The sequence below is a fragment of the Pleurodeles waltl genome, chromosome 2_2, assembly GCF_031143425.1.
Source record: "Pleurodeles waltl isolate 20211129_DDA chromosome 2_2, aPleWal1.hap1.20221129, whole genome shotgun sequence".
In the NCBI taxonomy this organism is placed as follows: domain Eukaryota; kingdom Metazoa; phylum Chordata; class Amphibia; order Caudata; family Salamandridae; genus Pleurodeles; species Pleurodeles waltl.
In genome coordinates this window covers 1061746607-1061771487 of record NC_090439.1, presented here as the reverse complement: position 1 = coordinate 1061771487, position 24881 = coordinate 1061746607, and the positions used below count along the sequence as shown (strand labels likewise).

General features: G+C 44.6%; 1 protein-coding gene across 1 annotated transcript in view; it reads left to right on the top strand.

The window, feature by feature from the left end:
- Positions 1–24881, top strand: part of COL22A1 (collagen type XXII alpha 1 chain) — a 900581-nt gene that overhangs the window by 650258 nt on the left and 225442 nt on the right. The window contains exons 32-35 of the mRNA XM_069220797.1: positions 1465–1506; positions 4737–4769; positions 10232–10285; positions 19226–19279. Of these exons, the coding sequence (XP_069076898.1) occupies positions 1465–1506; positions 4737–4769; positions 10232–10285; positions 19226–19279 (183 nt within the window). The remainder of the gene's footprint in view (positions 1–1464; positions 1507–4736; positions 4770–10231; positions 10286–19225; positions 19280–24881) is intronic.

The following is a 24881-nucleotide window of genomic DNA, read 5'->3' as shown; positions in this document are numbered from 1 at the left end:
CCTTTCACCCATAATACTGTGTGAAAGGGGCGTTCCATGAGAATTTCATGGGGTGTTCCCACGCAACATTCATGGAACCCGAAGGAATCTCACACATTCCCCGACTTACAAGTCTGGGAATATGTCAGATTCCTATGCCACCTCAGGGGTGGTGTAAGAGTTACGCAACGGGGAGAAATATCTTTATTTGTCCTAAGTTTTAACTCTTTGTATGGGTGCTGCATTCTGCAGCACACATATAAATAGGAAAACACCTCTTGTGATTGTTTTTGTGCAGGAAGGTGTCTCTTCCTGCACAAAAACAATCATCCCCACAGCACAGGCCTGCATTGGCACATGGCAGCAATTTGTGCACCAAGGCAGGAGAAGAGGACAGGAATGCACTGTATCCTGTAGATATAGGCACATTTCTGCCATTTCCCAGTGGTGCCGGGTGGCGCAGCAAGGCTTTTGCTACACTGCCCCCCGCAACGGGCCTTGTAAATGCGGCCCTTAGTGAGCTAAGCGTGCACATGGACACTGCTCTGTGAATTAGGCCCAGTTGTGTCTATGCATTAAGAAAGTACACTGGGAGCCTTTCACAGCTGGGTAGTTGTTTAATTTGACATTAGTTCAACAGAATAGATGTTATGTTCAAAACAGCAGCAAATAATGATTTTGACTAATCGATTTGTTGCTTAGCTTGCTTAGGTTATTGCAGTTGGAAATAACACTTTATGGCTTCTATGAAGCTTCCAAGACTTCTTTTCTGTAAACGTTGACTTTATTAGGCTCTTTAGATAGACTACTGCACACACTTATGTTCTCTGGTCCTACTATTGGATCGGGGTGGATAACATTTTAATTTTGCTGACAAAGTTTACAAACTTCGCATTACTCTCACATTTGCAAAACTTCGTTTGCAAGTTATAATTCTTGGCAGAAAAAAGTTTCTGCCTAAGGATTTTTTAGCAGAATCTTTTTTGCGAGAGCCTCCTCCTAAGGAAGTAGTTTCTGCAATTTAAACTTTGCAGCCCTGCCAAAACGTGCATTGTTTTGTAGAAAACAACATAACATATTTGAATGAAAAATCCCACTACATTGCACAACCCTTATATTGATATATATATATATGTGTATGTATATATATATATATATATATACATATATATATATATATATATATATATAGTGGTTCTGCTTCAGCCTAGGGTGTTCACCTCTACATCAGCTTGAACTATTACTTGTAACATTTAGTACAATAATGTCTGTCTCTGTGTATAAAACATTAAAACAGCCTTATGGTGCTAATTCACATATGTAGGTGCGACCATATCATGTATAATCAAGGAATTCTATGACTATGAAAAGAGTGTAAAGCCATAGAATGAGCACTAATACATTGGAAATCAAAAGTGACTTGTCATAGTTTGTGTGCATGTGTGTTTTACTGGATTTTCTTTAATTGTGTTTTTTGCCTCTCAGGGTGAATTTGGTCCGGTTGGTCCACCCGGTGCTCCTGGGAAGGTAAGCAGCAACAAAACAAAGTAAGAATGGGATGATTTTGAGACAAAATGTCAAATAGGGACATTGCCCACCCTTAGACTTAGGGCCTTCAAATTATGATGGGAATATTGAGGCTTATCTGATATGAAGAACGAAAACGACACATAGCTTCTTCTGAAAACACAGACTATTACCAGGCAACCTTGCCAACAACCAGCCCATCACACATCTATCCTTTAATGGAATGACAATCAAAAATTAGCCAACTCATTGATGATGCCCCACTCCTCCTTGACAATGGTGTCCACTTCTTCCTTTCACTTCTTGAGGTGTTAGCCTTTGACACCATCAACTCAAAAGGATGCATGTCCTTTCTACAAGCATGAACCTGTCCAAAGAAATCTCTCCAGATTCCAGTGGATAACAAGGACATACTGAGGACCAGATTTACTTAATAGGCACGTAGCGCAGTGTAGCAGCAAAAAATGCTGTGCTGTGCTGTGCTACGCTGCGTGAGAAGGAGAGAACAGGAGAGTGCCACATTTACAGAACTATGGCGCTCTCCTTTTCTCTCTTTAGTTCCGGGGCTGATTTTAGCTGCCGAGCACCATGTACACACCTCAACATCAAAACGTGAGGGTGTGTGCAAGAGTCTAGCGTAGGTGTTGTACAGCAAGTATACCCTTCCAGTACAAAATACTATGCGTATACACATGTTAAAACTTTTCCTACATTATATGTGTGTTGCACAATGCAGCATGCATGCAAAGTCGGAAAAGAAAGGAGAAATGTAAACATTTCTCCTTTTAACACCTGCTCTTCAACTGCAGTAGTTTTTGGCACTAATCCCTGAGGACATCATGACAATGTAAGCCCCCATACCCTACTCCCTAGACGATGGTGATGCTATAATCGTTGGTGCCTGGACATACCCCTCATTTCACTGAAGAGCATCTTCCACATCCCTGTTTGGTTCATCAAGAGGGCACAGAAGTATGACCACATCACTTCCAACATGTCAGAACAACACTGGTTCCATCTCCATGTCTTTTTGTGTTGCTCTAGTTGCCGTAAGTGGCTAGGGTATGCCCAGACGTGGGTTCCTTGCTCACTGTACCACTGGATTAAGCAAGCCTGGCTGATGAGGGGTAATCCCCTTAAACCGGTCCCAGAATGCTTGTTTCTGGTCCAGGGAGGACCTGGCCTGGCAGCTTGGACTGGACTGTTCCTATGGAGAGCAGAGTCACAACTGATTTGCATATGGCTGGTTCCAAACTGGGATGGCCTGGTGTGCAAATAAATGATGATTTAACTCAGGTTAGTGACTGTGGGTGAAAGTTGACAATGTTCAGTATTCTGTCTATCAATATTTTTGTGCTATTAATCTACACGTCCACATCTTCTTCTAGACATGTTTGTTTTTCAACTACAAGTTAGTAAGTAACAACAACCACTCAGGCAAGCTAAAAGAATCAACATCTCATGTACCATCTACCACATCACACAAATATGAGCTTATGATGAAAAGTACTGCCATTTCTCTGTGCTGTGGCTGGCTGGTGGCTCTTTTATCCTTCAAATCAAATGGTCAATATAACTAGTATATAGTATATATACACTGTAAAAGGGGGAATTGCAGTGCTGGGCCTCCATTGTAGACATCTGAGTGGCAGATGCCCCACAATGGCTTGTATGGACCTTCTCTACCAATATTTCAATGTTTCATCCGGCTTAATTTGGAGCATTCTGCATTGATCTGATAGAATGTTCTAATTGTTATAGGCCCTCTGCTTTGGGCTGTACTGGTCATTAAAAGCCTCATCCTGCTGGGGCCTATAATTCTGTTAGAGGACCTTTAACAATCAGTAGAGCTAATGACAGCTTAAGGTACTATAATAGTATGTTGAGATTTCGTAACAACACACAAGATGATAGAAAGGGTCACATTTTTTAAACTTTTGGCCACACATTGTGTCACTGTTAGAGTACCCAGTAACTAATTATTCTAAGTGTACAGGAGGAGCTGTAACACGATTGAAAACAGACATAGGGCCTGATTACGAGTGTGGTGGTCTCTAGACTGCCACACTCACGGTGGCAGTCTGGAATGCCACCAATGCAGCGGTCCAACCGCCACATTAAAACCCTGGTGGCCGGGCCGCCTGGGAACCGCCAGCTTCACCAGGATCTCAGGTCCCGGCGGTCTGGAGGTTGGTGGCAGTCCTAATCCACCAGGGAAGCACTGCAAGCAGTGCTGGCCTGGGGATTACGGCCCCCTTCTTTGCCAGCGGTTTCATGGTGGTAGCACCACCATGGAAAGTTTGGCAGAGAATGGGTCCGGGGGATCCAAGGCGGGGGGCCTGTACTTACCATGCACTTGGCATGGGCAGTGCAGTGCCCCCCCTGGCAAGCACAATCGCAGTGTTCACTGTCTTCTTTGCAGACAGTGAACATTGCGATGGTGCTTGTGCACCCTGCACGCTACAGCATTGCCGCTGGCTCAGTTACGAGCCGGAGAGAATGCTGTAGCCTGTTTCCCACTAGGCCAGAAAGCAGGAAACTCTTAAAAGCACAGGCGGGAAGGTCGCGTGTCAGGAGTTTGGTGGACTGGAACGCCCGTCCATCAAACTCATAATAGGGCCCATAGTTTGTATTTGCAAATGACTGTCAATCAGACACGTACATAACCACAAACACTAGAGCAAACCTCAGAACAGCAGCCAGACTTACAGAGCTCTCAGTTGATTTCATCCAAATGTATCCCTTTATGAGACTGTGCCCCTCAAGTTTAGGAGCAAATGGTTTCATTGATACTTCATGAAAACAGCAAACCATGCAGAGGCGTTTTCATTCCAAGAGGAGCCGCAGCGAGAGAGTAGATTGAAAAGTCACTTCAACCAATAAAGGTAAGATCCGACTCTCACCAGAGAATTTAGTAGCACAATAAATATGATGGTGAGACTTTACTAGTGAAGCTGTGGGTGGCGGAGGCATGGATACAACACGTGGAAACAGAACACCTATGTGGGTTAACTAAAAATAAAAAGTACTAGAGACAAAGCCAAGAAAGATACTCCATTAAAAGCTTTTTGGGAGAAGTTAGAACTGTAAAAGTCTATCTTTTATCAATTATATGCTTACAATAAAGTATAATGTTTATTTGAAAGTGCATGACACAATGACTAGGACACGTTTCGTATGTACGTGTCAATGTTTTATGGAGCTTTCAATGCGTTTTTCTTGTTCTCCAGGTGGAAGTAATTGAAGCAGAGCCTGGCATCCGGGTAAGTAATGTACAGAGCTTTCAAAGAGCCACTTGCTAACAATTATTTTAAACCAACCGGTGACACTTAATTTTATAAGCCTGGCACTCTCTCTGACTGGCACGAAGCCCTGTAATTACTGTAAGGTAGCAGTGACCTTCTCAGGCGGACCAGATTCTGGAACACCCAGCAACACTGATACTGCTGCATAATGGACTGTCACTATGATGCTGTTTCCAAGCACAGAGCCCGTTGCCCTAGGTTACACATCCCTCTTCGTTAGCATGGTAACAGTCAAAAGGGGGCGCATCTTGGACTTAATGCAGATTCTCTGACTGACCATGTCAGGCTGTCCTATGAAACACCTTTGCGATTTGTGGTGCTTTGAATTCTTGTACAGTTGTTCCCTGCAACTCACCAGTAGGTTAAAAGTGAAACAAAAGCAACGTCAACAGAAGATAGACACATGCCAAACAGTGCATTAAAAACTGTACTTGAACGACCTGAAAGAAGGCATGCAGACTTCATTTTCTCAGAAACGAAGGTCTAAAATAACATCATTAGACAGGTAAAAGTTAGAAGCTTTGATTTATGGTTTTAGGGCTCCACTAATACATTGTGTTTTTTCTTTTCTTCACTGTTGCCATTTTACTTGCAAACTATTCTTATCATATCCGATTGGTATTGAGGTGAGTGCGCGACTGGACTGAGGTTGAATACTTTTGCTCCACATTTATGTAAGGATAATTATATTTATTCGTGGATTAGCCGTTTCACACGAGACATTTATCAACAAACTCCTTCTTTCGTTGGTTATGCATCTGAAAATGCAATGTAGAAATTGACGGATAGTTTGTGTTTTTCAAGTTCCAGAAGTTCACGCTGCGTTTAATACAGCAACCACTAGATGGCAATACAGGTCAACAACATATATAGCGATTGCCTCTGCATGTATTGGCGGCATTCCCTCAATTTCATGCAACATCCTTCAAGTTCCTCAATTTGATGATACAACTTTAGTTGTTTAAGCGCCCTCTCGCCTCATCTGTTACATCTTTGTGTTCCGACGCTCATAATATCTTAGGGCCAGATGTAGCAAATTTAAAATTTGCGAGGTGCAAAGTGCGAGTCCATGCGACTCGCACTTTGCACCTCGCAAGTTGGTATGCAGTACGGTGTCTCAGACACCGACTGCAACTCGCTATGGGGTCGCAATGACCCACCTCATGAATATTCATGAGGTGTGTCGCAAATTGCTGCCCCATAGCGAGTATAGGCACTCGCAAACATGGAGGCCTGCTGTCCTCAGCAGACCTCCATGTTCGTGACTGCTTTTAAATAAAGCAGTTTTTTTTTTTTTTAAGTGTAGCCCGTTTTCCTTACAGGAAAACGAGCTGCAGTTAAAAAAAAACCGAAACCTTTAGTTTCGGTATTTTTTCAGGGCAGGGAGTGGTCCCTTGGACCACTCCCTGCCCTGAAAAAATATTTGTGGGTCCAGCCACAAACTGGAAGGGGTCCCATGGGGGCCCCTTCCAATTTGCGAGTGGGTTACCATCCACTTGAAGTGGATGGTAACTGCGATGCCATTTGCGACCGCGTACGCGGTCGCAAATGGTAGTGCATACCACTCAGACTCGCAAATAGGAAGGGAACACCCCTTCCTATTTGCGAGTCGGAAATGCATATTGCGAGTCGGTACCGACTCGCAATATGCATTTCTGCATAGCAAAGAGGCATTTGCACCTCGCAAACGGCGATTTTCGCCGTTTGCGATGTGCAAATACTTTGCTACATCTGGCCCTTAGTTTGAAATTCTTGCGAATTAATCTTCAGCATCCGTTGTCACAAGCTCAAACTTTAATGGTGTGCCACTGTAACATTTTAGAACAATTAAATTAGATCTTCTGTCATTTTGCTGGCTCTGAAACAGACCCTTTGTTTTGGATGTCATTGAAACACTTTGGGTTACAACCTTCAGTATAATAAACTGAGCAGCAGCCGTTATTTAAAAGGTTTATTGGTTCTTATATTTCCCAGTCGGTTTATGTAGTCTGCTTTGGTGGATTGTGTAAAATGGATCTTTTAGTACAGTGGTGTAACAAAGGCCCCCGCAGTCCCCGCGGTGCAGTTGAGGAGGGGTGTTAAGGAGGGGGGACAAGCTCTCCGGGAGGAGGGGGGAGACCTTAGCACAGTCCACTGTGCAGGGGCGAAAGGCCCCTGAATTGCTGCAGGGCTAGGCACTTTGCGGGGGGGGGGGGCGCTCAAGTTTTGTTACTCGACTGCGCTTAGTGCAGTGGTTCTGTGAACCACCCCCTTGGGCGCTACAGCCGTGGCCCCCCAGTGGGCCCAATGGACTGGCAGGCTAGGCCATGCTAGAAGTTTAACAAGTGCTTCAGCGACTTCGCAGAGAGAAGCTCGTAAATAGGTCTTCATGGAAATGCATTTGATCGAGGAGAGAGAAGGCGGCCGAGAGCTTGCAAAGGAACTCAGTAAAGCACAGTGGCGACGGAGATAAAATAGAAATAAGAACACTGTATGACTGTATGAGAGGAGGGTGTTCAAGAGAGGTGGGATGCAGCAGCCAGAGTAAGGGAGAGGCAAACATGAAAAAATTTAAAGTAAAGAGGTGAGAAAAACTCTGGAAGAGAGAGAGAGAGGAAAGAAGAAAGTTAGAAAGAATGAGTAATGAAAGGCAAAGAATATGAAAAAAGTAGGAACAGGTCAAAAACAGAACAAACGGGAAGGGGAAAAAAGAAATCAGAGAAAAACAATGGGGGAAGAGAGAGTGGATGAAAGAGGGGAAGGCTCAGTTGAATTCCCCTTCACAGTCAACACCCCTTGGGAAACCAACCTCAGCAGCAAGCAGGAAGTTTTGTTTTATTATTCATTTGCGAGTGCTCCTTCGGAAATGCTGGGGAGACATTTCGCTTTTGCGGAAAATTGTTTCAGAAATGTTGCTTTTAAAACCACCATTCGACAATGTTAAAAGTATTCTGAAGAGGAGAGCATCCTCTTAAGCCCACCACTGCCCTTGTCAACACTTCTAAGGTCAGTTGTACCTGCTCACTTTGCCCACTCATGCCACAGAGGCCTATGAATGTCCGAAAAGAATGGTTCAAAGTGAGGGCCTTTTTCCTTTTCAGGGAACCCCCTTATTCACTAATCAGGTGCAGGCCGAGCCAGTGAAACAATGGTGCCTAACGCAGGTCCAAAAGGTCGGGGTCCATTCCAGGAGGGCCTGAAGTTGAGCAGATCGTGCCTTCACAAACTTCTTTTTTAAAAATTTTGCAAAGATGACAGACTTCACAAAGTCAAATACAAATGTTGGCAGCTAAACCCACCACCCCCATAATGTAAACAAAGTGACCTCACCACAGAAGAAAGCATCCACCCCTGTGCAGCTGCTCTGAACACACTGCGTGCCCCAAGCACCTCATCAAGGAAACACAACCAAGCCCCCCCTCCCCCCGCCCACCCAAGTCAAGGTGGGCTGCCTCAGGCATGAGCTTCTTTCCCTCCCTGCTCCCCCCTCTCTTGTCTGAGGTGAAAGCCTGGCGATGGAAATAATGTCTCAGTCCACAAAACCGACTGCAGGTGCCCATCACCCTCAACCACAAACACCGACCGAGAGCTGCGACCAGCCAACAATAGGAGCTGGACCCGAGCTGTGCCCAGGGGAGCCCGGTGAACGGGCCCCACACACGCTAAATACATTCTTCTAAAAGGTGTCCTCTGGGCCCAACCTCTAATAGATTGCTTTTTTGTTTTTTTTCCGAGGAAGTGAATAAAAATGTATGCATTACACGTTTTATTCACCGAAAAAAACTCAATTACAGTTAGGTTATATTGATCCTGTTTCACCCTTGCAAGTTGTATTCCCAAATGTGTATTACTTTTAAAATGAAGAAACACATCCCCTCTCTCGCTTTCAATAGATCCAAAGGTTGGAAACATTATTTTAGGAGAGACTTTTGATGTGGACCAGCAGCCCCACAGCATTGTGGTGGCAACAACACACACACAGGCAACGCTAAGGGGCGGGGAAACCTATTCCACACTCCAGATAGCACAAGCACGGATGCGACCGGTCAGGGTTAACCTTACAGAAGGACATTCAAATCACATTCACTGTCCTTTTCTCTGTTAAAAGAGTTGTGGTGGAGGAAACTTCTAACTATTGAAACACAGGGAATACCCTGCCGGGGCCTGGGTCAGCAGACAGAAGGTTCCAGCAGTGGAAAAGGAACCCGAGTCCAAAATCACAAAATCTCTGGGTGACCTATCAGATATTCAAATACGTTTGTATAATGGTTAACTGGGCGAATGCAGCTTTCTGCACCTCTAAAATACAAAAGCTGAAACTTTATTTACTATTACCAAATAGTACCGAAATATTACAGTTTGCACTAGTTTTACGATTTCTAAGAAAACATTTTTCAGCTGTGTCCAGTCGTGGCTGGCGACTGGGAAAAGTGTTGGGGAAAAAAAAAAACTTACCTGAACCTCGCCCCTGCACCGCTGCTCTTCCCCACACTCCAGGCACCCAGCCTGACCGGCGGCCAATCATGACGCTGCTCAAAGAAGACTGGGAGCCTGGGCTTTCTCTCTCCAACCTGGCAATACAATGCCAGGTTGGAGAGAGCCCTTGGGTGCATGTGTGTTTTGCTAGCCCGAGACAGAAGGCCAAACATACATGCGCACTGAGGGGAGTGCTCTGTGCACCTCCCTCAGTGCCCGTCACCCGTGGCCCCGCCCTTTAAAAATAAAACAATAATAAACATTGTTTATTCTCGTTTTATTTTTAAAGGTTTGCAGCTCCTGCCGCTGGCGGGGGTGACGCTCCTCCTCCCTGGCTGCGTCACAGTCACTTTTCTCACACCCTACCAAGGTAGAAAAACCTTTATGTTGCAGCAAATTCCTTTTGTCCAATGAGCAAGGTGAATAGAACTTGAGAACCAAAAACCGGGACATTTTGCAAAAAGTGAAGAAGGACTACATGTTTACATCAAAATAGCAGCTCAGAATGACAGCTCTCATCAACATAGGAACACAGAAGAGGCATTATGAAAAGTAATAAAATGTAGTTTTTGAAACGAGCATCATACCTGTTAATTAAATTGCTTGCTTATAACAGCTGCTAACCAGCACATCTTTAGAACATCTACCCTTTCACGTTTTTTAGTTGAACCCCTCTAAAAAATGGGACATAAGCCAAATTTGCCAGCATCTGCCAGGACAGCCGGTGAAAAAATGGGACTGTCCCAGCAAATCCCGGATGCCTTGTCATCCTCCCCATGTGGAAATAGTGCATTTCCTCCATGTTTGCACCACTGCAGTTGTTACATCACCTAGCCCTCTGCATGGGAGCTCTAGCCACGCACTGCAGTAAGGAATTGGTCAGCAGTCAGAAGAATGCACCCAGGTCCTACTAATTTATATTTCTCTGCAAGGATCCTGACAAACTGTTGTTTTCTGTTTTGCAGGGAGAACCTGGGCTACCTGGTGAAAAAGGCGACAAGGGGGAAGGCGGAGAACCTGTAAGTCCTAATGTTTACACTTTATTTGAATGAAAGTGTTACTTTATTGAGTCTCCAAGCACATTCAATCCTCATTTTTGAAGATGACATCTAGATAATATGTAAACTACTAAACTGTCACAGTGTCCACCAGCTCTTCTTCACAGCATCACTGCACTAATTTACTCATGATTAGACTACTCCGAGCTCGTCAATCTACCACATTAAGCTACATCCATGAAGAGTTTTGTACACCGTATGCAAATTACGTGTGCAAAACATTTTAACGCAATAGTACATTCCCAACCCTGACTCATGGAATTACGACTTGAGGAACTCAACCTTGCAAATGGAATTTGCTAATATGGAAATTACCCCTGAAAATATTTGAAAACCTCATGAAAGTCTAAAGTTTGTCCAAACATAGGAGTCATTTTACAGGAGTAAGTTTTTGACACGTCCTGTTATAGAGGGCCCAAAATGTAATGTAAATGTAGCTTGCAGTTCTTCTCTCTAGCCCGTTGAATGAGCTGCTTGGCTCTGGGAGCACAGACCTTGCGTGACGATGAGTCCCCCCCCCCCCCCCCCCAAGCTCATGAGATTGTCCTGCATAGTTCGCATTGAAGGTGCAGGGGGTGCTTGATCTGTTCCTCTTGAGAGGTTGCCGGAGAGGAGCCCCCACTGAAGATGAGAGATGGCATTTTACAGAGGAGTTTGAGTCTTTCGGTGGTGACTAATAAAGAATTATGCGCTGAACCAGAGGGGTCATGTGGAATCTCACCAAGGAATGAAAAAAGCTGATGTTGCCATGTCCCCTGAACCTGAAGCGACAGGCAGGCAGATGATGATTCTGGAGGTGAGACTGTAACTTCTGAGTCACATGGGGAGGAAGGAAAACCTCTTCAAAGGATTCAAGAGATGAATCTCAGAGGCTTTCAATTAAAATTCAGCCATTGAGTTGGCTGAAGTTGTGACTCTTTGAGAAATAGCAGGAATGATTTTCTGCAGATTTTCCTCCTTCCAAAAATGTTGTCTTTACATATCCACATACCTGTGGCCTGTATGCCCCTGATGGTTTGGGGACCAAAAATAGTACTGAGTAAACTCCTCACACTGGAGAAATTGCATCCTTCTGGATGAGGTTCTCAAAACCCTGACAGTCTGTTTCAAAGCATCCTATGGGCGTGGAGTCAGACTGAAATAAGGAGATGAACTACCAGAAAGGAATTATGGGATGTCCTTTACTTATAATGTCAAATACCCATTGTACTGAAACATTATGAACCCAGGAATTGAGGAAAGGTGACCTCCTACTTGGTGTAGAACAAAGAAACTGAACAGTGATGAATACTGAGAGTCCGATGGGTGAGCAGGATTGCACTTATACTGAGTAGTTGATTCTATTCTTCTACCCCTTTAAAAGCATTCTCCACCGATAGGGGAGTCTTTAAGGAAATGTTAATTCTTATGGTTAAGACCTCCAGGATGGGAAAGGTGTGTTCTGTGGAGCCCCTGTGCCATTTTTTCTAAGAGTGTTTGCAATAATGAGTGGGGCTTTGTTCTCTTATCCTGAGAAAAGACACATAGCAGCACAACAAAGAACCAGGCCCTTACCTGAAAATTTAGGATGCAAATCCTTCTTCGAGCGAAGTGACATCACAGAAAACTGGATGAACAGAGGAATCCCAGAACCAAGCTGCCTTTCTATTCTCGCAGCTCATATGAAGGTAAGCACTGCAAATTGGAAGTGTGGTAAAAAGGGGCAATACTTACTAACTCCCGGAGACTACCTCTGCACAGTAGAGGACTTTGTCCATAAAGGAGAGACTGCATAGCAGTGTCCTCCTAAAACTGGGACTGAGCCACAATGAGCAGGGCTCCCCGAAAGGAAAGCAAAGAAGAGACAGAGCAACACCCAAAAGTGAAGACAGGGGAAGAATAGGACTTCCTAAATGGAAGGGGCATTTTATGTCTGTAAAGAAAGGAAGGGGTTAAATTTAAAAAAGAAAAAAAGTTTCAGGAAATAGAGATCTTGGGCTTGCAGGGGCCTGGCTCCGGCAGTGGGACACCTCCTGCGGAAGAGGGGCGGAGAGATAATTCAAGGATCCGTTCAGTAGTTATCAATCCTTATATGGATGGTGGGTTCTTCAGTGCACTTTTAATCTTCATCTTGTCAGTTTTACAGTAAAGGTGCAGTGGTGATGAATTCCAGACTTTGGAAAGATCTGCCTCTAAAATGTGTGAACGCGGCTGATGATAGTTGAGCAGATTTTGGTATACTCACCTTCGGTGTCTGATTTACTGTTAGCATGGCTGGATGGCTGTCAGAGTAACATCTCCAAATGCAGTCAATACACGCTCTCAAGCAAGGGCAACTTTTGCTTCTGTCTGAAATACATGGCATATACTTCACGAAGGTGAACTTCAAGGCTGTCAGCTTGTATTGAGATTGTCATTGCATTTGAACAGTTGAATATATGCCACTAAACTGACATTGCAAGTAATTGTCTGTGTGAATAACATACCTGCAGGAGAAATGGCAACATGTCTTTTATGCAGACTTACAGCCTGAGATACTTAGTAAAATGGGCAGCTCATATCTGATAGATATTGAACACATCCAGCCAAGGAAGTGTCTCTGTATCGCATACTCCTTGCAGATGTAAGGGAAGCCATAGACACTGGCCGAGCATCCTCGTGACAATGCAGGATCATACATACATTCAGAATTTGCACTAGGAGAACCAACAAATGTAGGGATAATTAAAAAAGGTTCCATTAAGATCTTGGCCCCTTTCGTCAAAATAATGTCCCATCAACATTAATTGACTAAAATGCCAGAGCAATAGTGACATTGTGCTTCAGTTGAGTTCTGAGGACCATGCCTTGCCCCTCTACAACTCTTTAATTCTGAGTTAGTAGAGGGATAAGGAACTGACGCTACATTAATGTGACCATGACTCTCGCTGTCCTGTTAACTGTCTATGTCTTCATGACCCTAAGACCAGGGGTAGCAAGGGCAACGCCCTGGGATGCTAAAGGTAACACAGGGGTACCAGGCTTTAGTCCTAGCTACTCCTACCTGAACTCTATGTATATTTCCTAAAATAACTCACATCAACTAAATGAAGGTGCTGTCTTTTGCTGCAAGAGGAGGTATCAGAGACTGAAGCATGCATTTTACATTTTTCTTAAGTACATAATACGTTAAGGTAGGTATCACAGTGTTGCATGAGTACCTTTGATCAGGCCACAAACCTTACACAAATCTATAATTTGCTCAAGAGGCAACCTGTTTATAGACTTGCACAGTTTACTTGCATTGATTCATGCAGGTACAGGCAGACCTCTTAACTTGCATCTTTACTGCAGTTTATCGTAGTTTTGCATGGACATTCCTGAAGAAATCCACTTTGAGTTCATTCCTGAAATGACAAAGACATGGGAATTGTCGCATTGTAATGGGAGAGATTTCTACATTCAGAGTCTAAGCTGTGGAAGATGACTTACATTTATATTATTTAGTTTTTATTTCCAAGGGGTCTCTTGGTATTGCACTGAGTCAATGATCCTGACTGCTGATGCATTTTAAAATTCCATACTTTCAGGCCTGGTATATTTGTATTACACAGTGATATCGCTAGAGGCAATGTGTTTTCTTTGTCTGAATGTAAGAAAGGAAGGCCTTTCAGGATGGACGTCCTATCTTGAACATCGTACACCTTAAATCTGGAGAAAGGGGAGAAATAAAAGACATATCCTTTCTATAGCCTCACAGCGTAAGTACCTGCCCTCATGCTATTGAAGAGGAACATAAGACACATCTCATCAAAAGTATTCACCCATCACTCTATAGTACCCCCTGTTGTGTTATTTCAGAGGGAGAGAACACACTCTCTTGACAGAACATTATTGTATCTCCCTTAGCTCGCCACACTCCACGTCCTCAGGAAGAATGGAAGACCATTTCTTCACAGTGTAATATTTTCTCACCCATTATGGGCCCACCCTTCTACTCTTCAGGAGAAATGGAAGAGCCACCACCTCACAAAACATTATCCCCTCATTCTTGACTTACACATCTTCTTAACATACAGAAGGAACAGATTATCCACATCTTCACAGAAAATTTCCTTCTCACCTGTAAGGTAGCCACCAACCTCCTCTTTAGGAGAAATGGAAGAGCCACAACTTCACAAAATATTATGCCCTCACCCTTGAGGTACCCACCCCCTGCTCTTCTGGAAGAAAGGAAGATGCACCTCTTCACAAAATATTATTTTCCTCATGTGTAAAGCACCTGTTAACTTCGACTTCAGGAGTAACGAAAACCCACTACTTCACTTAAAAATATGCCTTTACTCATTAGGTACCCATCCTCCTACTTTTCAGGCAGAATGGAAGACACACCTCAGCACAGAACATTATCTCCTCATCACACCACCCTCTGCCTCTGTTAATATTCTTAAAAATATATCTTATGTTCTAGTGCCTCTGCTCAGCACTCCATTTCTGGCTAGCTCGCACTTCCAAATACCTACATAGGAGTCCATTACTTTTGATATACTTTAAAGTAAATCACTTAAAAACTGGTACTCAACCATCATGTTCGACCACACCAATATGAATTTCTCCGCAGTCTGCTGTATCTTACTGTTAGAAATCGGGTCTCTAGTTGGCTGGGGTTTGCAGCCTGTCCAAATAGGGACCCTTATTCTAGTCAGGGTAATGGAGTCAAGATAACCCCTGCTTAACCCCTTGGTAGCTTGGCACGAGCAGTCAGGCTAATCACAGAGGCAATGTGTGAAATATTTATTTACACACACACACACACACTCACAGAGTAACAAAGTGAAAACACCACAAAAGTACTCCACACCAGTTTAGAAAAATAGTCAATATTTATCTAAGTAAAACAAGACCAAAACAACAAAAATACAACATACACAAGCAAAGATACACATTTGCAAAGATGAAATCTTCGTATAACACTTAGAAACACAATAGCTCCAACTAGGGCTATGACAGCATCGTCGTTCACAACTGTCTAGCGCCACTCCTGAGGGATTGCGGGCCATTAATGGAGTTGCACGGACCCCATGTACTGTGCCTGGGAAAACGATGAGGAGACAAAAATGTTGCATGGAGTTGGGGAGGTGTGAGGTGTTGATGGAGCCAGTGCGTCGTTGGTTCCTTACTACTACCAGGGAGGTGAGGCACTGGTTCCAGTACTGCTAGGCAGGGAGGTGAGACGTAGGTTGCTTATGGTTACAGTGGAGGTGATGCGGCATCGGTGGCGAGGCACCGGTTCCTTACCACTTGGTGGGGTCAATGAACCCAGCAGGACGAGATATGAGGCGTCAACTTTACGGTGCTATGGTCACACCATGGGGCCACAGATGCTGCGGCAGGGTCAGGTGTCATGACGTTGGTGATATTGCACTTGGGACTCACGCGGTGGCAGGTCTTCAGAGGCACTGTGACAGCATCAGGTCTGTGTTGCAGGTCGCAGTCCTTGCACTCAGTAAGGATCACGACTCTGGGTCAGGCGGCGGCACGAAGTCGGAAAGCGGCGCTGGTTCCAAAGTCGCTCTGGAGTCGATGTGCTTAATTTCTTCTTAGTTGTACCAGAGCTAACTTCCAAGGGACCAGGAACTGGATTTGGCAGCACTTGTAAGTCAGGACTCTCAGAAAGAGAGCCCAGGCGCTGGTAGGTGAAGTCTTCGATGGCCCTAGGACTTCATAACAGGAGGAAAGCTCAGTCAAAGCCTTAGAGAACCTTAGAAAGCAGAATGTAGAAAGCAAAGTTCAGTCTTGTCACTCCCAGAAGAGAAGCAGCAGGCCATCACAGCAAAGCAACAGACAGAGTGGCAGTCCTCCTACAGAATCCAGCTCTTCTTCCTGGCAGAATGTCCTCAGTCCAGAAGTGTTCTAACTCTGTGGTGTCAGCGGTCCAACACTTATACCCATTTCTGTCTTTGGAGTTGGTCAACTACAAAGAGAAGGATTTGTAATGCACAGGATGCCTTTCGCTGCTCTGGCTCCAGACACACTCCAGGAGGTTGGAGACTGCTTTGTGTGAGGACAGGCACAACCCTACTCAGGTGCAAGTGTCAGCTCCTCCTACCACTTTAGCTCAGAAAGAATCATCAGCCTGGTGGTGATGGGCCATCAGGATATGCAGGGGACACCTCAGCTCCCTTTGTGTGACTGTCTAGAGCAGTAATGGTGGGCAGTAAACTCCGCTCCTCTGGCAGAGCTCACGGAGCTTTGGCACTCCACACTCCAAGCAGAGTCCACCTGACTGAGAACAGCACTGGTCTGGAATTGCGGTCAACAGTTTGCTAGTATGACTTGCAGTGGTCACAGCAAATGGTAAGCAGAGTTGTACGATAGCAGCACTTAGTATATGGTATTGACAGTGGGCATGCTGATTGTTCTCACTCTTAAGCCCTATGGGCTCTGCTGCACTTCTCTCACCCACCTCCTCTCCTGCAAGCATCTAGCTTTCTTCTGAGAGCTAGTGGCAGCTGCCTCTGCTGCCCAAGTAACACCCGCTAAAATGAGCTCTAAAGCAGAAGTCCAAATGTGCTGCCTGAACACAGAAGTGCAGTAGCAGGATCACAAGACCGGTGACATAGCAGCCCAATAAAACATAGAGAAGCTCCGTCTTCCTTTCCAGTCACGACGGCCACAGGGTCAGAGCTAAAGCAGACTTTACTTGGAGCTTGTGGATGTTGTTAAAATAATATTTCAGTGTGTTATGGAGACAGCCTTTGGCATTTTGAACTTTGACAGTATCTCGGCTGGGATTGCAGAGAGCCTTCACCACATATATTCGAAACCTTTTCTTAAGAGGTTAAGTGCGTGGATGTCTAATGTTTAGGTAGTCTATGGAACAAGGCTACCCCAAAAACGGTGACCTACTATGTAGCATCTACGCACCCTACATGCAGGACTTTGATGATTTCCACCCATCAATAGGCACTAGGGATTATAGCAACATCCTGAGCGAATGGTGGCCTGGAGCAAAACCTGCCTTTGATGGTCGGGTGATGGTGCAGAGGGAGGTGTGCTGTACAGAGAGAAAGGCAGAGATACCGAGGGAAGGGTTTGTCACCAATGCGTGTGTGCTTCTTGGCACTACCAGAAAAAAGTCACACCTTGTTAGGTTTCTACACCCGTTTCCAAGCACAGTTGTTTGTGTTTTGCCTGGTGACATTAGGTTTTTAGTCATGTGCTGCAACTGTTTATTCTGAAAATGCAGTGCTCTGCTATTCCCGGCATGTCTGTGCAGCATGTTTTGTGACCTTGCAATTGGCAACATTTGCATCCCTCTCTCTTTCTGTGTCTCTGTCTCTCTCTGTATATAGCCTGGTGCTCTTATGTACAGGGATCCTTTAGCTATCAAGGGAAATCTGTGTTTTGTCACTCAGCAGCAAACTTTACTTGCTATGCCTTTTTGATAGCAGTTATGATGGGCCACAATGAGGTAATCTTAGTTCCCATTCAATCTAAATTAATGCTGAGCACCACTCAGAGTTGAGCACTCTACACCACTCAAGACACTTGACCATGTTAGCTGCTTCCATAAAACCACTCATGCCCTCTGTTATCCTCCTCCTTAATGCAGCTCACGAAATGTTAGACATTCCGTAGAACCACCTGAGCCCCGAGTTAGAGGCCTCCTTAGTAATAGGTCTATTTCCCAGCCTCCCAAATTCACTTTTGCACACTGTGGCCTGGTCTCATTAAAGCTACTCTTGCGCCCAGTTAGCGGTGACAGCCTTCTGTAAATTGTTTTAGACATTTAATCTTTTGGATATCTGTTGAGACAGAGTGGTATTGGTATATCGCAGTAGCAGCCTGTCAATACACCGCCAGGTCTCCTCCGAACTCCGCAGAATTTCACAGAGTTCTCAGATAACTCAGTGGAATTTCGTGGAGGGTAACTCTGCAAGCTCTGTCCACCTGTAGTCTAGAGTGAATACACAAACAGCCCAACTGTCATCCTGATTCAGACTTGTATTCAGCAGACAGGCAGAGGCATAGAATGGTTAAGCTACAAAATGCCCACTTTCTAAAAGTGGCATTTTCAAACTTGCAATTCAAAAAGCAACTTCACCAAAAGATGTATTTTTAAATTGTGAGCTCAGAGACTCCAAACTCCATATCTCTATCTGCTCCCAATGAGATTTTAAAAGATATTTCAAGGCAATCCCCATGTTACCTGATGGGAGAGCTAGTCAGTCTACTAGTGAAAACCGAATTTAGCAGTATTTCACTATCAGGACATGTACAACACACCAGTACATATCCTACCTTTTAAATACACTGCACCCTGCCTATGGGGCTGCTTTGGGCCTACTTTAGGGATTACTTACATTTAGTAAAAGGGAATGTTTGGGCCTGGCAAGTGGGTGCACTTGCCAGGTCGAAATGGTAGTTTACAACTGCACACAAAGACAATGCAGTGGCAGGTCTGAGACAGGTTTAGAGGGCTACTCGTGTGGGTGGCACAATCAGTTCTGCATTTGATTTACAGGCCCTGGGCACACATAGTGGACTTCACTAGGGACTTACTAGTAAACCAAATATGACAATCATAAAGAAACCAATCACCAATATATTTTAGACAGACAGCATATGCACTTTAGCACTGGTTAGAAGTGGTAAAGTGCCTAGAGTCCTAAAACCAACACAAACAGGTAAGAAAAATAGGAGGAAGAAGGCAAAAAGTTTGGGGAAAACCCTGTAAAAAGGGCCAGGTCCAACACTTACCTACCGTAGGTTCTGGTCAGGTTTTCATACTGGTCTTGTAAGGTGTGCTGGGCTGCAGTAAGTGAAATGACATGTAGCGCTGCAGCAGCCCACATTTCACAGTAACACCTTCACATTACTCTCAGCGAAAAATAAGGGTTTTGTGGTCATTATAATTTATTACAATTTTATACCTCACAGGGGCTGCAAGGAATTCAAGGCGAGCCAGGACTCCAGGGACCCCCTGGCATTCAGGTAGGTCATGCAGATTCACTAAATGTGTCATTTCCGCAGCTAAATTAACCTGAATGCCGCTGGCATTTCATACTGTATCTAAAATGTAGCCACGGAAATGTGCCATTCATGTTATTAATAACTTGTTTTATACAGCACTTACCATATTTCACATTTCTGAGCACTCTGGCTAAGTATGATAAAGTTATCAACTCCCTGAGATGAAAATATGAGTTGATTCTGCAAGCACCCTCATTCATTAAAAGCATGTCACAGCAGATGTCAGCAGTGAGCGTTTACCTCACTAAATCATACTTGCTAGAGCTGTCAGATGCCACCTGACATCCAGAAGATACACAGTGGTGATGTTTGCCTTATAGAGCTGTAGCGGCATGAGGCAATGACATTGTCATGGAGGAAAGGGAATTGGAGTAACTGTTACGACAACTATTTTTCCACTAAGGTTAAAGAGGCACTTTTGCCTTTCTGCCCTTATGATTTGAGGAGGCATGGATGCGTGGCTGGAGCATCCATCCCACTTGATTTACAGACAGTGGTTATTTTGCATAAAATATGAGATGGAGAGCAATACAGACATCTGAAGTTGGTCCTAGATCATTTTGGCCAAATCCTTATGAAATGAATGCGAATTGATGGTATCTCTATGGATGCCTGCCGACATGAAGAGAGTGTAACATGCGCAGTTCTGGAGTGAAGGAGGATCTATCCGGGTCCCGGATCCAGCAGCTACTATTGAGCCAGATCAGGGATCCTTCTGGCCGCAGTGAAATATGCTGAATTTGTCCCATGCAATTAGCCAACCCCGGGACATAATTCAGCAGCACTCACATGTTGCCTGCTTTCTCTTCAGAGCAACAATGAGCAGGCAGTGAGAGGCTTTCTTATTTAGATTCCAGCTGGACCCAAAACAAAGACTGATTTTAAAGGCCATCAGTCCTCATTTTGTTCAAGTATAATCCTGGCTGGGAGCTATCATAAGAATAACACCTAGACGTCAATGCAATGAAAGTGAAACAAAGGGACACAGCTTGTTATCACTTCACAAGTACTTAACAGAAACTATGATTTGGAGGCAAGCTTTTGACTTTGTTCAATCAGTGTATATAAGAGATATGCATGCACTGTAAGAATGTTGGATGGATCAGTCTGAATGAGTATTTACACTAATAACAATTTAAATAGCACAAATGTTTTTTTTCAATTATTTTATAGTTCTAGTCGTCCCAATGCAGGGCGTCAGAGCACTGTACATCAAACATACATTAAACATTGACTATAAATCATACATGTGTAAATTAATGTACAGGATGTTACATAAAGCTATGAGGTTTTCAAGGTGTTAGAATTACACTTAACCTTTAGCGTTAGGAATTATATGGTTAGAGTGCATGGCTGGAAGGAACTCAAATTCATAATTTAAAACCTTATGCAGTGCTTGGATTGGTATGCGCTAATAAGACTTTATTACTCCCAAAGAAACCCCTTTCAGCAGCCTTATAATCAACTAATCAGTAGATTTGTAAAGCACTTCTTGTCACCAGTTAGGGTATCCATGCACTGGATAGCTTCATGGGCTTATAACAACAGGTTGAGAAAAAAACTATAAGGTTCTAAACCTATGCCTTGCATGCAGGTTCTTGATGCAGGTTCATAGCTGACTGTGCTATGTTAGAAGGATTGCAGTTTATGAACTGGAAGTAATAAAAGGATCTCTGTGTGAAAAGCAGTGACCAACTTAACTATCTGCATAAAATAAAAATCTGTTGTCTGCATGTCACACAACGTCCTTTGCAGGAAACACATTAACCCTCATTGCTACTTATCGAGTCAAAACAGTTACTAGACAAAACACAGATACCTGCAGCAAATGCATTATCCAGCAGGGTTGTCTTACCATTATTATCACCTGAGATTTACTGGTCACAAAACACTCTCTGCAACAGGTGCCTCGATCAGATAAGATATTTTAAAATGCAGTTGTTGCTTCCAATTAAACCAGACCAGATGTACTGTCATATTTCTTTTTGTTGCCAATTTCTTTGTTGCAGAGTTTAAAAAAAAATGTTCATGTTGACCATCAGCCTGCTTTTCACAACTCGTCCTCTTGTTATTCTACCTCATTTTTGTTTCCACACCTTGACCCCCAATTTATGGGTTCTATCACTTAGTAAGGAAACTAGAACCCTGCAAGACAGAGGTCTTCCCCATCCACAGCCAGGACACTGGACACCACTGCCTGCATGGGGAATGGAAAAAGGCAGGAAGGAATGGCAACAGGGACATTCCAAGGGAGTATTGCTGGGAAAGGCCATGGGTGGGGACAAGCTCCCCCAAAAATAGAACAACTGTGATAGCTAGGGTATTACCAATAGAGTAGTTAGAGTATGCACGTCTGGCTGTGTGTCTTCTGTCTGCATGCAAGACAGGGCACTACAATTGGCAATGAAGAGAAACGAACTAAGACGTGCTGCGAAATGAAGGACAACACAAGCAACATCCCAACATGAGACTGGCAACACTCCAATGTCATCCTTGATGATGAGGAGGTCCAGCAGGGAAGACACCTAGAAGAAGAACACCTCTAAGATAGCCAGCAAGACTGCCTTGAACTTCATTGCAGGCAAGGGAAATTCTAGATGCCCTCAGAGCATCTGACTGTGCTGAATTCTTGCATTAAAGAGCTGAGGGCAGAGCAGTCTAAGCTACTGAGCAGTGGCACTTTAACTCCATTACAGTGAAGAGAAGGAGGAAATGCGGTGCGGACCAGGACCAGGAAGATTCATACATAAAATGGTACCAGAGCGCCAACACCACTGAAAGCACAGCATGCTCATTCGGACTCCTCATACTTGCTCTGGTCCTTGGCAGCGACGGCCATCTTGGAAGAGGCTGCTGGTCTGATAAAAATGTTTTGATTCCCCCAAACAAATAGTGAAATTCCACTTTACCGAGCACGCAGAGGGAAACAATGGAAAAAGAGTATTCCTTAGGGGTACGAGAAAACCAGAGTGGCTTTCTCTTCTCTGCAAAAGGGATGAGCAGCCATTTTCTTAGGAGGCAACTTCCACAGAGATCAATAGGACAGCTATAGGCAATAACAAGGTGGCCATTTTGGACCAGGCAGATCCATAATGAAGCATTGAGTGACTGTTAGAAATGGGGTCTTTGGTTGACAGTCAGGTTACCCCCTGTTCAAGCAAGGACCCTCACTCTAGTTAGGATAAAAGAGAATCACCCTCAGCTAACCCCTGCTTACCCCCTTGGTAGCTTGGCAGAGCAGTAGGCTTAACCTCAGAGTGCTGGGCGTAAAGTATTTGTACCAACACACACAGTAACTTAATGAAAACACTACAAAATGACACAACACCAGTTTAGAAAAATAGGAAATATTTATCTAGACAAAACAAGACCAAAACGACAAAAAATCCAACATACACAAGTCAAGTTATGATTTTTAAAAGGTTTAAAATAAAAAGAGTCTTTAGGTAGTTGTAACAACACACTAGCGCTGCTAGCGTGTAAATGTACCTGGTTTGCGTCAAAAATAACCCCGCACGGGCTGTGCGCGTCGAAAATAACCCTGCACGGTTATATGCGTCGAAAACAACTCGGCACGGCGATGCGCGTCGAAACAGCCAGCCACGCGACGGTCCGAAAGTCCCGCGGCGCAGGTTGCGATCTCTCAGCCTTCGTCAGCGATGCTGCGCGTCGTTTCTCCTGCTCCGGGCGTCGATTCTTCGGTCGCGTTTCCTGCGGCGTCGTTTCTCAGCTGCGGAGCCGGCGTCGCGTCGTTTTCTCAGCCGCGATCGGATTCGCGTCGATCTTTTCTCCGCACGGCGCTCGGTGCGTGTATTTTTGTCCTTAGGCTGCCAGCCTCTCCTTTCAGGGTCCCAGGAACTGGAAGGGCACCACAGAGCAGAGTAGGGGTCTCTCCAGAGACTCCAGGTGCTGGCAGGAAGAAGTCTTTGCTATCCCTGAGACTTCAATAACAGGAGGCAAGCTCTACATCAAGCCCTTGGAGATTTCTTCTTCAAGATGGAAGGCACACAAAGTCCAGTCTTTGCCCTCTTACTCTGGCAGAAGCAGCACTGCAGGAAAGCTCCACAAAGCACAGTCACAGGCAGGGCAGCACTTGTTCCTCAGCGATCAGCTCTTCTCCAGGCAGAGGTTCCCCTTGATTCCAGAAGTGTTTCTAAAGTTTGTAAGTTTGGGTGCCCTTCTTATACCCATTTTAGTCTTTGAAGTCACCTTCCTTCAAAGGGGACTCACACCTTCTTGTGAAATCCTGCCTTGCCCAGGCAAGGCCTCAGACACACACCAGGGGGCTGGAGACAGCATTGTCAGAGGCAGGCACAGTCCTTTCAGATGAGAGTGACCACTCCACCCCTCCCTCCTAGCAGAGATGGCTAATCAGGAATGCAGATCACACCCCAGCTCCCTTTGTGTCACTGTCTGGTGTGAGGTGAAAAACAACCCAACTGTCAACTGACCCAGACAGGGAATCCACAAACAAGGCAGAGTCACAGAATGGTTTAAGCAAGAAAATGCTCACTTTCTAAAAGTGGCATTTTCAAACGCACAATCTCAAAATCAACTTTACTAAAAGATGCATTTTTAAATTGTGAGTTCAGGGATCCCAAACTCCACCTGTCCATCTCTTCTCTAGGGGAATCTACACTTTAATCATATTTAAAGGTAGCCCCCATATTACCCTATGAGAGAGAGACAGACCTTGCAACAGTGAAAACGAAATTGGCAGTATTTCACTGTCAGGACATATAAACCACATTACTATATGTCCTACCTTATCCATACACTGCACCCTGCCCTTGGGGCTACCTAGGGCATACCTTAGGGGTGCCTTACATGTAAGAAAAGGGAAGGTTTAGGCCTGGCAAGTGGGTACACTTGCCAAGTCGAATTTACAGTGTAAAAATACACACACAGACACTGCAGTGGCAGGTCTGAGACATGATTACAGAGCTACTTATGTGGGTGGCACAACCAGTGCTGCAGGCCCACTAGTAGCATTTGATTTACAGGCCCTGGCACCTCTAGTGCACCTTACTAGGGACTTACTAGTAAATCAAATATGCCAATCATGGATAAACCACTTACATACAATTTAAACAGGAGAGCATATGCACTTTAGCACTGGTTAGCAGTGGTAAAGTGCTCAGAGTTGAAAAGCCAACAGCAACATGTCAGAAAAATATAGGAGGCAGGAGGCAAAAAAGTCTGGGGATGACCCTGCAAAAGCAAAAGTCCAACACGACCCCCTACCAGCCTAAAGCCAGGGGAGAACAATCAATACCTTGATGTACTTCCCTGATTGGGGCGATAGAACAGGGACCCAGGCCCACAACAGCAGGGGCATGCTCCAGTTCTACGCCTTCCTGACTCCAGTTGGATCCCTCTGTCCATACTCTCAAGGCCCACTAAGCTAACCCATGGGGAACCCTTCTCCACATCTACAGACACCATCTGTGCAACACCTAACTTTACTTTGCTCACAGATGTATTGCAATGGGCAGATAGTACCACCAGGGCCAACACAATGGTGTTGCCCACTCCACCCCTGGGGTGTGACTCTCGTCCTTCC